This window comes from Pelophylax lessonae (genome assembly GCF_965119305.1).
Source record: "Pelophylax lessonae genome assembly, chromosome: 5".
Classification (NCBI taxonomy): Eukaryota; Metazoa; Chordata; class Amphibia; order Anura; family Ranidae; genus Pelophylax; species Pelophylax lessonae.
In genome coordinates this window covers 254691929-254707737 of record NC_138772.1, presented here as the reverse complement: position 1 = coordinate 254707737, position 15809 = coordinate 254691929, and the positions used below count along the sequence as shown (strand labels likewise).

At 47.8% G+C, this 15809-nt stretch overlaps 1 protein-coding gene across 1 annotated transcript in view; it reads left to right on the top strand.

Annotated features, from left to right (window-relative positions):
- The window catches only part of ICE1 (interactor of little elongation complex ELL subunit 1), a 478826-nt gene that overhangs the window by 79849 nt on the left and 383168 nt on the right, over positions 1-15809 (top strand). The window contains exon 4 of the mRNA XM_082258761.1: positions 12429-12465. Within this exon, the coding sequence (XP_082114887.1) occupies positions 12429-12465 (37 nt within the window). The remainder of the gene's footprint in view (positions 1-12428; positions 12466-15809) is intronic.

Here is a 15809-nt window from a genome sequence, read left to right as displayed (position 1 = left end):
TAGCAAGCGCAGTATAACCCATTCCACTAATGAAGACGTCAATGGAGGGGGGAGATATCGTGCTTCAGGGAGAATAAATACTTTAAAATTAATAAAACAATATGGTAGTAGTGTTGAAGCTCAAAAAATGTTCTGTGATGTGTAAATTCAATAAAAAATAATAATAATGTAGTATATTAAAATGTGAATAAATAATAGTGACCTATAATCAATACACAAACAACAAAGGTGTATGTACTTCCATTACTCATACAATATACAAAAAGTGCTCACGTGCTAATATCATCAAAAACTATATAATAAGCTGACAATATATCAAATGAAGGTGAATAAAGTGACAGGTGCTTCCTCAATCCACATAAAAACAAGGAAAATACATAAAGTGCTTATAGGTGAAAGAAAGTGCTTGAAGTGTCCAGAGAAGTGTCCAAATCAATTCAATTAGCCCTCATAGGTGAAAATCCTTCTTAATTCTTCACTGTTTAACCTACACCTTTCACCAAGTGACAAAGGGGTTGCTCTTTAGTCTTTAGACCCCCTAGGGGTGTACTAGCAGCTCACCTCAATATACAAGGGAATGCGCCTTATAGTTAAATGGTACTCCTTTTCCACATCTCCTCTTAACCACTCTGCAGACAGGGGTTGAAGATGGTCTTTTATCTGAGTCGGGGTGAATCCTCACAGGGTGCTCCATTTTGTGTATTGATTATAGGTCACTATTATTTATTCACATTTTAACCACTTGCCTTCTGTGCACTTAAACCCCCTTCCCATCCAGACCAATTTTTAGCTTTCAGTGCTCTCACACTTTGAATGACAATTGCGCGGTCATGCTACACTGTACCCATATGACATTTTTATAATTTTTTTCACACAAATAGAGCTTTCTTTTGGTGGTATTTAATCATCTCTGGGTTTTTTTTTTACAAAAAAAAGAAAAAAGACAGAAAATTTTGAAAAAAAAAAAGTTTTTTTTATTTTCTGAGAGTAAATTTTGAAAATAAATAAATTTTTCTCCTTCACTGATGTGCGCTGATGAGGCGGCACTGATAGGCTGCACTGATGGGCACTGATGAGGTGGCACTAATATGCCGCACTGATGAGCACTGATAGGCGGCACTGATAGGCAGCACTGATGAGCACTGAGAGGTGGCACTGCTGGGCACTGGCGGGCGGCACTGCTGGGCACTGGCGGGCGGCACTGATTGACACTGACGGTTGGCACTGATTGACACTGACGGGTGGCACTGATTGACACTGACGGGTGGCACTGATTGACACTGACGGGTGGCACTGATTGACACTGACGGGTGGCACTGATTGACACTGACGGGTGGCACTGATTGACACTGACGGGTGGCACTGATTGACACTGAGGGGTGGCACTGATTGACACTGAGGGGTGGCACTGATTGACACTGACGGGTGACACTGATTGACACTGACGGGTGACACTGATGAGCACTGATGGGCGGCACTGATGGGCAGCACCATCAGTGCCCACACTCAGTGCCCATAGTGCTGCCAGTCAGTGCTTATCAGTGCCTAGATGAGCAGGCACTGACTGGCAGCACTATGGGCACTGATTGTGGGCACTGATGGCGGGCACTGTGGGCATTGATGGTGGGCAGTTAGTGTGTTTAGTGTACCTTGTGTAATCAGGGCACTGGTGATTAGACATATGCCGGTTTTCGGTAATTCGATATATCGCGGTATTGCATAGCCACGGTATTGTTATTGTGGCATTTTTAAAATACCGAGTTTCTCTGCTCCTGGGTCTGACTTGTGAATTGATACATTTCAGTGAGCTGGATGACTCATTCACTCACACAGCTAAGCCTTTCAGCATCTCCCAGTAACTATAAACAAAAATGATTACATTTGTATCTTTTCCTTCCCTCTGCCAGGGAGAAAGGAAGTTTAACCTCTTAAAGACTGGACCTTTTTCTGACACTTGTTGCTTGCAAGTTAAAATCAGTTTTTTTTTTGCTAGAAAAGTACTTAGAACCCCCAAACATTTTATATATTTTTTTAGCAGAGACCCTACAGAAAAAAATGGCGATTGTTGTAATATTTTATGTCACACTGTATTTGCGCAGCAGTCTTTCAAACGCAATTAATAGACTTTAATGAATAAAAAAAAAAAAAACGTAACAGTAAAGTTATCCCATTTTTTTTTTTTTTGTTACACAGAGAATCGTGAGAGAATCGTGATCTTTATTCCAAGCTAAAAAATCGTGATTCTCATTTTGGCCAGAATCGTGCAGCTCTAATATATATATATATATATATATACACACACACACACACACACACACACACACACACACACACACACACACACACACACACACACACACACACACACACACACACACACACACACACACACACACACACACACACACACACACACACACACACACGCATAGCAGCCCACATTACATTATTATATAGCCATCAAGCAGTGTCTGGCCTACCTGGTGATGACTGGTCCTGGCGCTCTGATCCGATGGCCTGGTCTTTAAAGGGGCAAATCCTTGCGATCCAGAAGTGGTTAAACCTGCAGGAGGACCGGTGTTTTTATCTATTAATGACTTTACTATTGCTTTAGGCCTGGTTCACATGTATGCGGGTTGGTGGTTCACATGTATGCGGGTTGGCGGTTCACATGTATGCGGGTTGGCGGCCCACATTTGCACAGGCATAGCAGCCCATTGATTTGAACGGGCTGCTATGCCCTCATTTTCCGCAGAAAAAAGGTGCATGCGGCATTTTTTTAAAATTCAGTGGCCTTGAAATCCATCCTGCTTTTGCACCATGTGACTAACCTGCAGTTCCTGCTCTGGCAAGCTTTCTGCATTTTTTTTTATACGTGGGCACGGCATTTAAAAACAGTTTGCGTGTGCAGCAACGGCAGGTAAGTCGCATGGTGCAAAAGAAGGATGGATTTCATGGCCACTGCATTTTTTTAAATTCTGCATGCACCTTTTTTCAGCTGAAAACGCAGGCATAGCAGCTCAAGCCCATTCACATCAATGGGCTGCTATGCCTGTGCAAATGTGGGCCGCCAACCCGCATACATGTGAACCGCCAACCCGCATACATGTGAACCACCAACCCGCATACATGTGAACCAGGCCTAAAGCAATAGTAAAGTAATTTATAAACAACACCTCCTTCAGGTTTAACCACTTCTTGACCACAAGGATTTGCCCTCTTAATGACCAGGCCATCGGATCGGAGCCGAGCGCCAGGACCAGTTATCACCAGTTAGGCCAGACACTGCTTGATGACCTATTTAGGGCCTGGTTCACAGAGTCTGTACTGACTGACTATATAATAATGTGCATAAGTGAACCAAAGCCCCTAAATTCAGCAATGAAATTGAAGTGAGGTGGAAATGTAATAATTTAAATTTAATAATAGAATACCGTGATAATACCGTATACCGTGGCAAAACCTTAATCAATTAATCGCAGCATGAAAATCTGATACCGTCACAAGCCTACTGGTGATCATTGATTACATTCTTCTGTGTCCCCGACGGCTGATCGGCTCTCCTCCTTCCTCACACGCAGTCTCTGTGTGAGGAAGGAGCGCTGGCGATGAGAGATGATCTCATATGTTTACATATGAGATCATCTCTCATGGGACGGTCCGATCACGTGGTGAATGGCCGCTGTGATTGGCCATTCACCACGATCTGTGATTGGCTGTGTCCAAGGGACACGGCCGACACAGATTTTCCCCGATGCGCGCTCGCGGGAGCGCGCGGGGAGCCTGTGTCTGGGAGGCCGTTTAAAAACGGCCTCCCGAAAATGTGAGTCCGCGCTGCAGCCGTACTTCAGCTATAGCGCAGATGGGAGGAAGTTAATATACTACATTATTATTATTTTTTATTGAATTTACACATCACAGAACATTTTTTGAGCTTCAACACTACTACCATATTGTTTTATTGTTTTATTAATTTTAAAGTATTTATTCTTATTTTCTGAGAGTAAATTTTGAAAATAAATAAATTTTCTCTTACGTCCTCCGACAGTCGCCGCCTCTTCATATTCGTCACATATGGGGTATTAGACTTTGCTCCGAAGGAGTAGCTAGGCAACAGAATATGTTAACAATAAAGCTTTAACATATCCCACCCTCAAGGGGTGGTCCCCTCAGTCAATACCCTCCTACTTCCTTCAACCATATCTCAGTTTTAATGTCTAGCTTGTCAGGAGTGGCTGGCTCTCTCTGTGCTGGGACTTTTTGTCCCAGACTCTTTCTTCTTTTTAATATTTTGTTTGAGTTTTCTCTCTACCTTTACTTAGCTGTTATTTTTGTCAGCATTAGTTAGTTCTTCGGACGAAGAGGATCATGCGGACTGGGTCTCGGGCTGATCCCCCTGATCGCAGGTCGTGGGTCAGTGGCTTCCCAGTCTGCCATCGAGCGTTCAGCCAGGTAACGCTCCTGGCACAGTGAACGACCCATCCCTGTTCGGTGCAGGGATGATTGGTGAGGTGGCTACCTCACCGGACGCTGTGCGGTTTCTTAACCGCCATTGTGTGCGTCTTGAATTGCGACTCTCCCTGCCTCATGTGCAGCGGCTTGTTCGCCTGTGCGGGTTCCCCACGCCATGTGAGGTAAGTGTATCTATGTGGGGACCTGTCTGTCTGGGGGGGGTCTCAGTCTGGGACTGTGTAACCTGCCTTTATTCACACTGCTTGTCTCCCTATCTCTCGGCTGCATGCTGTGGGCTGCAAGGGGGGGGGGGAGCTGTGTGACACTGTGTGTGTCAGGCTGGGCAGTGTGGGAAGCTGTGTGCTGTGGGGCATGTTTTTAATGGCATGTTGGGGCATATACAGCGATCGCTGCGGCGATCTAACATGTATCCATATAATGGGATAAAATTGTGTGTGTTTTTTGCACTTTGGAGCGGCGATTTCGGCGCCAAACGACGCCATTTTACCGGCGCCCGCTCCGGCCGCATGGTTTACATGCACGGCGGCCATTTTCTTGTAGCCTCCATAGGCTTACATAGAGCGCCCTGGCAGCATCACTTCCTCTTTCCTGGAACACCGATCGAGGCAGCAGCGGGGTCTCCTCAGGTTTTATCCTTCTATTCCTGTTTTCCATTGCCTGTATTCAGTCTGTATATTCCCTGTGGGGGTCTCATTGTGCCTGAGTGTGGTGCGGTGGGCTGCGCTTGCCGCGCTTGCTGAAAGGGGGCAGTTAACCCTTGGTTGTCTGGCATACAGGGGCAATGGATTCTCAGGAGGGCAAGTTTCCCACAGTATTGGTGGAAAGCCAGGGGACCGCTGTTTCCCCCCCAGGGGGGGATTTAGCCACTATTGTGGCTGGCCTTGCTGCCCAGGTGCAAATGCTGGTGGCTGCTCAATCTACTAAACGGCCCAGAGTTGCTCTGTCCTCTGATTCTGAGGGTGAAGGTGATGGGGCTGTTCTGGCAGGGACCCCCTTATCGGGGTCCCGCTCCTCTCTTGATCTAGTGGGGTCTGAGGTGGAGGCTGAAGTTGAGGGGGTCGATAATTCTCCCCCTGGCTCGCCTGAAGAGCTTGCAATCATGGATGAGTTGATTGCTTCCATTAAGCAAACGCTGCGTTTGCAGGACGAAGTGTGTCCCCCCGCTGCCTTGGCGGCTTATGGGACGCAGAGAAAACGCAGGACGCCGCAGGTTTTTCCCTGCAATGCTGATTTTCAGCGCGCTGTTAAGGATCAATGGCGCGATCTGCGCAAACCTTTTGCGGTACCAAGTAAATTCAAGCTGCGTTATCCTTTCTCGCCTGCCACTGATGAACGGTGGTGTGTGCCTCCGCCAGTGGATCATGCAATTGCGGTTTTGAACAAAGCCACTGCGATTCCTGCAGAGGGTTCCCCTGTTTTCCGTGATGCCACGGATAGGAGACTGGAGTCTCTTGCCCATCATACTTATTCTGTTACGGGTTCTATGCTTAAGGCTCTGTTTGCTTCTCTCATGGCGGCCCAGGCGATCGCAAGTTGGACGCAGATGCTTAGGCGCGTCCTAGTGGCCGATTCGGCCTCGGCGGCGACCCTGGATATGGTGGATCAGATCCACCAGGGTGTCATGTATCTGTGTGATGCGGACCTGGACCTGATTCCGTTGGCTGCACGTGTGCACAGCGTGGCGGTGTTGTCTCGCCGCCTGGTTTGGTTGAAATGTTGGTCGGTGGACCAATCTTCACGTAAAACCTTAGCCAATCTGCCTTATGATGGGTCTCGCCTTTTTGGGGAGTCCCTGGATGTATTGATTAGGGGGATCACCGGGGGTAAGAGCACTCTCTTGCCCCATTTCCCCAAGGCTAAGGGGGCTTCTGGGAAGAAGCATGCGAATTTTCGGCCCCCTCAGGGGTCCTTTCGTGCCTTTCGGCCGCACTACAAGGGCAAACCGTTCAAAGGCCAAGGCTCTCAGAAGAAGCCCTGGTCTGGGAAACAGAAGTCCGGCCAATCCGGACCTGCGGCCCATAACAGTTCGGCCTGAAGGGGCGCCCTCACCCAGTTTTGGGGTGGGGGGACGCTTGCTCGGTTTTCTTCAGCCCTGGTTGGCCCGTGTGCGGGACAGATGGGTTCTGGAAATCGTTCGATCTGGTTACAAGATCGAGTTTCTCTCTCGGCCGGAGAGCAGATTTTTTCCCTCAAATCTACAACTGTCTCCAGAGCGCCTGCGGGATCTGCACCTGGCGGTGCGGGACCTGAGGGCTCAGGGTGTGGTGGTTCCGGTGTCTCATCGGGACAGATTTCGGGGGTTTTATTCCAATCTGTTCACCGTGCCCAGGAAGGAGGGCAAGGTTCGTCCGATTCTGGACTTGAAGGCTCTGAACCGCTCTGTGCGGGTTCGCAAGTTCCGCATGGAATCCCTGCGCTCGGTGATGGCTGCCCTGGTTCCGGGGGAATTCATGGCCTCCATCGATTTGAAGGATGCGTACCTTCACATCCCCATATTCGAGGGGCATCAGAGATACCTTCGATTTGCCATTGCGGAGGATCACTACCAGTTCGTGGCGTTGCCCTTTGGGCTCGCCTCGGCTCCGCGGGTCTTCACCAAGGTGCTTGCACCGGTTCTGGCATTATTGAGGGCCCAGGGCATTTCTGTCCTGGGGTATCTGGACGACATTCTGATTCGGTCTGCGACCAGTCAGGGTCTGGAGAAGGACCTGTCTGTCACAATGCAAACTCTGCAGGAGTTCGGTTGGACGATAAATGTTCCAAAGTCGAAACTGAGTCCGTCGGTTCGTCTTCCCTATCTGGGAATGATACTGGACTCGGTGCAGGCGAAGGTCTTCCTGCCGGAAGACAAACTCAGGACTCTTCAGGAGGAAGTCAGGTCCCTCAGGGACGTTCCACACTCGTCTCTGCAGACGTGTATGAGATGTCTGGGTTTGATGGTCTCGGCCTTCGAGGCGATTCCTTTCGCTCAGTTTCACACGCGGGGTCTCCAGGCGGAGATCCTGTCCAAGTGGGACGGGCGACCTCAATCTCTGGATCTTCAGATCTCGTTGAGTCATCGCACCAGGGAAAACCTTCTGTGGTGGCTACAGTCCCCGTTGGTGTCCGGGGGCAAGTCGTTTCGTCCGATCTCGTGGACGATAATCACTACGGATGCCAGCCTGTCTGGCTGGGGTGGTGTTCTGGGCGTTCTGTCCGCCCAGGGGACCTGGTCGGAGGGGGAGTCTTCCCTCCCGATCAACATTCTGGAATTACGTGCAATAAGGCTCTGTCTTCATCGCTGGACGGACCGGCTGCAGGGCTGCCCGGTTCGGGTGCAGACGGACAATGCCACGGCGGTGGCCTACATCAACCACCAAGGGGGCACCAGGAGTGCCCGAGCGGCTCGAGAAGTGGCCGACATTCTGTCTTGGGCCGAGACTCATGTCCCGGCGATAACGGCGGTTCACATTCCGGGAGTGGAGAACTGGCAGGCGGACTATCTGAGTCGCCAGACCCTGGATCAGGGGGAATGGTCTCTCCATCCGGCTGTCTTCCAGATGTTGTGCGCGAAGTGGGGTCTTCCAGATGTGGACCTGTTCGCGTCTCGTCTCAACTACAAGGTGAAGAGGTTCGTGGCAAGGACGCGCGACCCTCGGGCAGACGCGTCGGACGCGTTAGTGGCCCCGTGGCATCAGTACAGGCTGATGTACGCTTTTCCACCGATTCAGTTGCTGTCCAGGTTCCTTCGCAGGTTACACTCGGAACGCAGCACGGTGATTCTTGTGGCACCGGACTGGCCTCGCCGGTCCTGGTACGCAGACCTCGTGAATCTGGCGGTCGACGCCCCCTGGCGTCTGCCTCTTCGAGACGATCTACTGTCTCAAGGACCGATTTACCATCCTGCTTTACAGTCGCTGGCTTTGACGGCCTGGCTGTTGAGACCGAGGTCCTGAAGGAGAAGGGTCTCTCTCCAGAGGTCGTTCATACCTTGATCAACGCGAGGAAGTCTTCCTCGGGAAAGGTTTATTACCGTACTTGGAAGGCCTATTTTGCCTGGTGTGAGTCCAGGGGGTTTTCACCCCGCACGTACTCGGTTCCCCGTGTGCTGTCTTTCCTTCAGACGGGTGTCGATCAGCGTTTGGCGCTGGCCACGATAAAGGGTCAGGTGTCTGCGCTGGCCGTTCTGTTTCAACGTCCCGTGGCTTCCAACTCCTTGGTTGGCACTTTTGTTCAGGGTGTGCGGCATCTGGTTCCTCCTAGGAGGGATCCTTTGCCCCCCTGGGACTTGAATCTAGTTCTATCTGTGTTACAACGTGCTCCTTTTGAACAGATCAGGGAGATCTCGTTGTCTCTGTTGTCCAAAAAGGTCGCCTTTTTGGTGGCGATCACTTCGGCTCGCAGAGTGTCGGAACTGGCGGTTTTGTCCTGCAAGTCTCCGTACCTGGTTGTTCATTTGGATAAGGTGGTCTTGCGACCTAATCCTTCTTTTCTGCCGAAACGAGTTTCGGAATTCCATCTTAACGAGGATATTGTTTTGCCTTCGTTGTGCACGAAGCCTAAACATCCAAAGGAGGTGAGATTGCACTCTCTGGATGTTGTTCGGGCGATTAGGGTTTACCTTAAATCGACTGAGTCTTTTCGTAAGACGGACTCCTTGTTTGTTCTTCCAGAGGGTCCTCGGAAGGGCATGGCGGCTTCGGCCTCTACCATCGCCAAATGGCTCAGGCAGACCATTGAACAGGCCTATGCCTTGCAGGGGAAGGTTCCCCCTGTGCCTGTGAAGGCGCACTCTACTAGATCACTGAGTACGTCTTGGGCCTGCCGTCATGGGGCTTCTGTAGCCCAGGTGTGTAAGGCGGCGACTTGGTCGACCGTGCACACTTTCACAAAATTCTACAAAGTAGATGTTCAGGCATCGGCGGATGCTTCCTTTGGCCGCAAGGTTCTTAGTGCGGCTGTTCCCTAGGGTCCCTTGTTGGGGACTCCTGGCTGTTGGGATATCTTTTGTATCCCCTGGTTTTTTTGTCTTTTCCTGGGTTGTTGCTCCTGTTGAGCACTTATTTTTGCTGTTGCCCAGCTGGTTTCCTTCCTTTGGTAAGGTTCCTTTCTTTGATGTGGAGACTGCGTTGCCTTTCGGCGCGGATGCGTTTCCCACCCCTCATGTTTGCACTGCTTTGGGACGTCCCCATATGTGACGAATATGAAGAGGCGGCGACTGTCGGAGGACGTAAGAGAAAACGGAATTTTTGTAAAATCTTACCTGTAAAATTCCTTTCTCTGAGTTCTCCGACAGTCGCCGCCCCCGCCCCTCTTTTGGGGTTTGAATGTATACTCTACTGCTATTCCACTAAAACTGAGATATGGTTGCAGGAAGTAGGAGGGTATTGACTGAGGGGACCACCCCTTGAGGGTGGGATATGTTAAAGCTTTATTGTTAACATATTCTGTTGCCTAGCTACTCCTTCGGAGCAAAGTCTAATACCCCATATGTGACGAATATGAAGAGGCGGCGACTGTCGGAGGACTCAGAGAAAGGAATTTTACAGGTAAGATTTTACAAAAATTCCGTTTTTCTCCTTCACTGATGTGCGCTGATGAGGCGGCACTGATAGGCTGCACTGATGGGCACTGATGAGGTGGCACTTATGGGCACTGATGAGGTGGCACTGATGAGGAGGTACTTATATGCCGCACTGATGAGCACTGAGAAGTGGCACTGCTGGGCACTGGCGGGCGGCACTGATGGGCACTGGCGGGCGGCACTGATGGGCACTGGCGGGTGGCACTGATGGACACTGACGGGCGGCACTGATGGACACTGATGGGCGGCACTGATGGACACTGACGGGCGGCACTGATGGACACTGACGGGCGGCACTGATGGACACTGACGGGCGGCACTGCTTGACACTGACGGGTGGCACTGCTTGACACTGACGGGTGGCACTGCTTGACACTGACGGGTGGCACTGCTTGACACTGACGGGCGGCACAGATGAGCACTGATGGGCAGCACCATCAGTGCCCACACTCAGTGCCCATAGTGCTGCCAGTCAGTGCTTATCAGTGCCTAGATGAGCAGGCACTGATGGGCACTGACTGGCAGCACTATGGGCACTGATTGTGGGCACTGATGGTGGGCACTGTGGGCATTGATGGTGGGCAGTTAGTGTGTTTAGTGTACCTTGTGTAATCAGGGCACTGGTGATCAGTGATTACATTCTTCTGTGTCCCCGACGGCTGATCGGCTCTCCTCCTTCCTCACACGCAGTCTCTGTGTGAGGAAGGAGCGCTGGCGATGAGAGATGATCTCATATGTTTACATATGAGATCATCTCTCATGGGACGGTCCGATCACGTGGTGAATGGCCGCTGTGATTGGCCATTCACCACGATCTGTGATTGGCTGTGTCCAAGGGACACGGCCGACACAGATTTTCCCCGATGCGCGCTCGCGGGAGCACGCGGGGAGCCTGTGTCTGGGAGGCCGTTTAAAAACGGCCTCCCGAAAATGTGAGTCCGCGCTGCAGCCGTACTTCGGCTATAGCGCAGATGGGAGCAAGTTAATATACTACATTATTATTATTTTTTATTGAATTTACACATCACAGAACATTTTTTGAGCTTCAACACTACTACCATATTGTTTTATTATTTTATTAATTTTAAAGTATTTATTCTCCCTGAAGCGCGATACCTCCCCCCTCCATTAACTGTTTACATACTGTCTGGTTTACAGAATGGGTATACGCAGCTTTAAGTAGTGTTTGTTATCATTTACTAGTCCTCTGGACAGCGCGAGACTCACATCACACTATAATGAAGACACGTCGCTGTGACCGTCAATGAACACCAGAGAAAAGGATTTTATGGTATAACAAAAATCCAGTTTTTTACCTGGAGAATGCTTAGCATAAAAGGAATCACAGTTTCACAGTTAACCACACTGTGTGCTTTGGAAATATTACTTTTCTCTGTGATTTGTTGCTTTTCTGCAAACTTGTGATACATGTCATTTTTGTATTTTATACCTGCATTCTGTAAAGTCTTGCAAATGTGGCCCAAATGTATTTTCTAAAAAAAAAAAATTTCTCTGTCGCTCATTGACAGACGTAGTCCTCTTTGATTAATATCAAATTGGGTTATGCTGCCCTCTACAGGAGTAGGACTAGGCAGAAAGAAAACGTTCTGGCTCCACCTTAGGGGCAGTCCCAGAGGGTATATCCTCTTCCTGTCTGCTACAGGAAATCAGTTTTTTTCTGTCTAGTTGGAGGAGACTGTTGGTCTACCTCAAGGGTTTGTTGGGTAGGTCTCATCTGTTTGCTCGATGAGTCCCTTGATACTTCTGGTTGGCTCCGGTTGGGCCTTCTGGATGTTGATTCTGTTCCCACCCCTCATTTGTGGCACTGCTTTGGGACTTCCCAATTTGATATTAATCAAAGAGGACTACGTCTGTCAATGAGCGACAGAGAAAAATGGATTTTTGTAAGATCTTACCGTAAAATCCTTTTCTCTTAGCTCATTGACAGACGTAGTACCCGCCCCTCTATCATTGAGTTGGGTTGGGTTAAATTCTCTGACACTGCTTTGTGACAGAACTGATTTCCTGTAGCAGACAGGAAGAGGATATACCCTCTGGGACTGCCCCTAAGGTGGAGCCAGAACGTTTTCTTTCTGCCTAGTCCTACTCCTGTAGAGGGCAGCATAACCCAATTTGATATTAATCAAAGAGGACTACGTCTGTCAATGAGCTAAGAGAAAAGGATTTTACGGTAAGATCTTACAAAAATCCATTTTTTTTGGTGTGTCCTTGTATATTTTATAGCCCAAAAACAAGAGACCGTAACATCAAAATTGTTGAAATATTTAGTAAGTGATATTTCTTACCATATTTATGTAATTCACTCCACCTTTAATTTTATACGTATTAAATAAGTTTTGTTTTTGTTTTTTACTTTTTACCTGTTTTGCAGCCATCTGATCGCTGAGTATCAACAGAAGTGTGATGATATCCTTTACTTAAAATCATTTCTTATAAAAAAATGTTTGCATTCATTTAAAATGTAAATTTTGGATTATTTCCCCTTTTTTTTCCACAATTAAAACTTTATCACCCAAATTTGCTTTCACTCCTGGCTCCATGCATGCCATTATTCCTGTAATTGTGCAGTTTGTGCACAGCGCAATAGAGATAGTCTTGGTGTTTTAACATTGAAATTGTACTGTTCACACATACAGTACATGCCTAACTTCATTAAAAATGTTTGAAACATGATGAAAGCACTGGTGCACACCTCACGTCATGTTTGGGACCATCTTATTTACCTCGTTCCTTAATGAAAGTGGCTTGATGTAGTCCACTTTGTGTTTAATCACTTTGTAAATTGATATTGCTTTGCTCAACTGGGGAGATATCATCATTTATGCAGTGATGGTGAACGTCATGGAGAAGTGGGGCCTTCTAATATTTCTCTTCCCTCACCTTCCTGTAGTATTAGACTGTTCTAGGGATAGTTGATCAACATAGGAGTCAATTTTTATACTCTAATTTTATATTTTATACATGGAAGAATAAAAGCTTTTATTATGGGCTGGAATCTATATAGGAAGATTTGCAAGATCTGACATTTGTGCTGTTGGATTGGCTAAGTATTGGTTTAGAAAGGTGCTAGAAAGGTGTTTTGTTAGGGATAGATTCTTGTTCAGCCATGTTCACATACTGTATACAGTATGCGAATTGGATGCGTTTTGAACCGCATCCGATTTGCATGACATGTGATTCAAACTGGCTTTCTTTGGAGCTGGTTCACATGTGTGGTGAAGCGGCAGTGCAAATTTGTTGCGCATTTAAAAAGAATCCTGTGCATTTTTTGAGCACTGCGGTGTGGTTCAGATGTAAATTTCAAGGTAATTGCCTTCTATGGGAACGCATTTGAATTGCACTTCGGATCATTTTTGAAAACAAATTTGTTCTGAAAAAAGAGACAGTGTGGTGGTCCCCCCCCCAATCCATACCAGGCCCTTTTGGGTCTGGTGCAGATTTTAAGAGGAACTCCACACCAAAACAAAATAAAACTGGTGTAGGGTACCAGACCCTTATCCGAGCATACAGCCTGGTAGAGCAGGAAAGGAGGGGGGGGAGCAAGCACCCCAGAAGCATGCCAGGCCATGTGCCCTCAACATGTGAAGGGTGTTTTTGGAGACAGCGGGCACCAAAAAACAATGTCCGCCGGTGTAGATCCATCCTCAATCACGCGTCCGCCAACTGCGACCCAAAAAAAAAAAAATCCCTGCGTCGCAACTAAGTTATTTCGGAATTTTCACATTGACAGACAGTGGGAGTCTTTGGTGTGGGTGTAGCTTTTTTTTTTTTTTATTTCCTTTTTCCAGGTCCGGTGGTGCGGTGGACGTTTTGACTGACAATAAATCTACATTGGAGATCATTGTTTTTTTTATTTTTAATAAAGCAATTGTCAAAAATTGTGTCTGTTTTTTATATATTTTTGACACTTTTTTTGGTGAAATGAGTAGGGGTAAAATGTACCCCACTCTCATTCACATGGGGGGCCAGGATCTGGGGGCCCACTTGTTGAAGGGGGCTATTCTGATAAGCCCCCTACCTGCAGAGCCCAACTACCACCGCCCGGGGTTGTGGGGAAGAGGCACTTATCCCCATCAACATGGGGACAAGATGTTTGGGACAAGATGTGTGGAAGGAGCTGGCCCCCCTGCCCCAAAGTCCCCCCCCCCCCCCCGTTTTGAGGGCAGGTGGCCTGGTATTGTTCACGAAGCCCCCTTCTTTCCTGCATGCTCAGATAAGGTTCTGGTATTTTGGGAGGAACCCAAGCCTTTTTTTTTTTTTTGGCATAGGGCCTCCCCTCAAAATCCATACCAGATTTAAGGGTCCTTTCAGATTTTTCCTCCATCTGTTGACAGATGAAAAACAGACATGAATGTCTATGAGCTAGCGTACATTAGTAGATGATCATCCACTGACATCCGCTTCCATTAAAGCGGAGTTCTGCCCATGAAAAAAAATGTTCACTAAAAATACCCCCGGGAGAGTCAGGGCTAGTACATTCCACAATGGATAGCCTCTGATCTGTCCCGGTTCGCACTTACCTGCAAGAAGAAATACTCACCTTTAAAATTTCTTCTCCAGCGTTGCCATCTCGGATGTGGGCAGCTGAAGCCAGCACGATCATCTTCTGCGTCCTCTTCCGTGTCCTCTTCTCCCAGAATGCGCCTGCACCAGCCCCGATCGTCACTTCCGGTGCAGCGCCGCATTCCTCCACAGCTTCTGGGCATGCCCAGAAGCTGTTTAACAGGGAATGCGGCGTCCCACCGGAAGTGACGAGTGGGGCCGACGCATTGATTCCTGGGAGCGATGACGTTCAGCTGCCAGGAATCATTGCAAACCGGAAGTCACAGTGCGGGCCGCGGCTGCCGAGGGAGGAAGTGGAAGAAAGGTGAGTATATTTTTCTGCAATTACAAGGTAAGTAAAAAAAAAAAAAATCGTAACTATCCTTTTCCTTTTCAGGTGCCGAAAAGCAAGCGGATGGCCACAAAATCGATTATGTCGATTTTGTGGCCGGAACTCCGCTTTAAGTCCAGTTTTTTGAGAAGGAAGAAAGCCCTATTTCTCTTCCATGAAAAAAAAAAAAAACAGAACGAACATAAAAACTGATGTCGGAGGATTAAAAAAACTGTGTCAGCGGATGAAAACCAGATGTCAGCAGACATGAAAACTAATTTAAAAAAACAAAAAAACAAAACATGACTGAACTGAAGAAACAGACAAGAACGCCTGTGTGAAAGGACCCTAAGGGTCACGATTTATTTTGCTGCCAATGTTTTTTTTTTTTTTACACTTAGTTTCCATTTTCTTAGAGTCATCCGTTGTTAAGGACGCAACGGCTGGCTTCCCGGCCTGGCCCGCCCCTTAACCAGCTAATGTTAAAAATGCCGGTGGCCGCTGGCTCCAAAAATTTGCATCTGAACCGCATCTAAAATTGCAGCTTCTTATGAAATTTGCAGTGGAAATATAGGGGAAATTTGCACTGGACATGTGTGAACCTAGCCTTATGAATTGGCTCATGATACACATTTGATGGTTTTGAATCATGGTAATGTTACTTTTGATTGTTTACCTCTCAGCGGTTTTTTTGTTTTAGGGTTAGTCTCAGACAAGTGCCCAACAGTTTGGTGCAAATCTCAAACGAGCACATACGAAGATGCCACACCCTTTTATTAGTTAAAGTCACAAAAGCACTTAGACACTTGGGCTTTTAAGGCACTGTCATCTAAATGCTTTATGCCTTTCCTTTTTTTATGTTTTTTTTTTATTCTTCTT